The sequence below is a fragment of the Hermetia illucens genome, chromosome 2, assembly GCF_905115235.1.
Source record: "Hermetia illucens chromosome 2, iHerIll2.2.curated.20191125, whole genome shotgun sequence".
NCBI classification, from domain to species: Eukaryota; Metazoa; Arthropoda; class Insecta; order Diptera; family Stratiomyidae; genus Hermetia; species Hermetia illucens.
Window position 1 is genome coordinate 30,642,106 of NC_051850.1, and position 1,125 is coordinate 30,643,230.

General features: G+C 35.3%; 1 protein-coding gene across 3 annotated transcripts; it reads right to left on the reverse strand.

Annotated features, from left to right (window-relative positions):
* Positions 1-235: 235 nt before the first annotated feature.
* On the reverse strand, positions 236-853 carry LOC119650024. 3 transcript variants are annotated; one of them, XR_005249224.1, is made up of 3 exons: positions 709-853; positions 436-651; positions 236-316 (listed from the first exon to the last, which is right to left on the reverse strand). XR_005249224.1 is itself a non-coding variant. In XM_038052500.1 (3 exons), exons 1-3 carry the CDS (start codon positions 807-809, stop codon positions 295-297), a joined length of 315 nt encoding a protein of 104 aa, XP_037908428.1. In that variant the 5' UTR covers positions 810-822; the 3' UTR covers positions 236-294. The 3 variants fall into 3 exon arrangements, 1 of the variants encoding a protein (XP_037908428.1); XR_005249225.1 differs by having other exon boundaries at positions 436-658; XM_038052500.1 differs by having other exon boundaries at positions 436-658; positions 740-822.
* Positions 854-1,125: the final 272 nt, after the last annotated feature.

The window sequence follows — 1,125 nt, forward strand, 5'->3', positions numbered from 1 at the left end:
ACAGTCATAGCTCGTATCTAGGGATTTTTTTGAGGTGAATATCCAACGATGAGCCAGTATCAGCTGATGACAGAACAACAAGACCACAAACACTCCATAATAAATTTGCACTAAAAAGGCCTCCGTGGAGAGATAACACAATGCCGTGGAAGTAAATCATTTTAAATTTATCCCAGATGAAAGCTTGAGTTTGTAACTTTTATGTAGAAAGGACTAACAAATAAAATGCATAAATGACAGCGGAAAGTAAATAAAAGATAAATTTAAAACATCATCTGTGTGTCTTGGCTAAGTTCATTTCATCCTCAACAAGAGTCTATAAAATAAAAGATAAAAAAAGATTTCGTTTGAAGCCGTGCTAATTTACATACATAAACAGTTACCGAAAGAAATGTTAAATGTTTTTCAATATTATAATTAGTAGAGAAAACTGACCCTATCCGTTTAATGTCCAGATCGTCAGATACAGATCTGTGTATATAGATTTCGATAGAGTATCTATGTCCGATGTTAGATTTTTTTATATTAAACTTTCCATTTTCCTTTTCGATTATTATTATTCTGGTGTGTTTCATGCTGGGGCTCTGTTGGAAGTGCTTCCCGTGTATGTATGTATATTTATTCCGTTTGGATTGAGGCCAACCTATAAAACTGGGGTCTAAAATTAAATTTTTCACTTGGTTTCGATACATGAAAAATGGATTTTACTCAATATATGTCTGTATTAAACACACTCAACTCGTCAGTTTGGCGTTAGGAAAAATGAACAAACTTTCACATATGCTACCCCATGCAATATGGCCGGCCATTCGATTGATTCTGTATTTTAAACAGTGTCCAGAGTGTATTTTTAATCGTTCTCCAGAATACGAAGGCGATATTAAGATGATTGTTGGTGTGAAGTAGCACAAGTTAAGACAACATTGTTGCTAAGGCGGATTCGGGATCAATAGGGAGCAAGTATGGAGATGGGTAATTGTTGGAAAAGGTGGTAGAGTCCAGGGAATGCGAAGTCCTACGGACACTTCAACAATGCAAACGTGTTGGCGGGTGGTATGCATTGTAAATATTATCGTTAAAATTGATATTTTTGAGGCAATTTGCCAGAAAACGTTTAAATTGCGA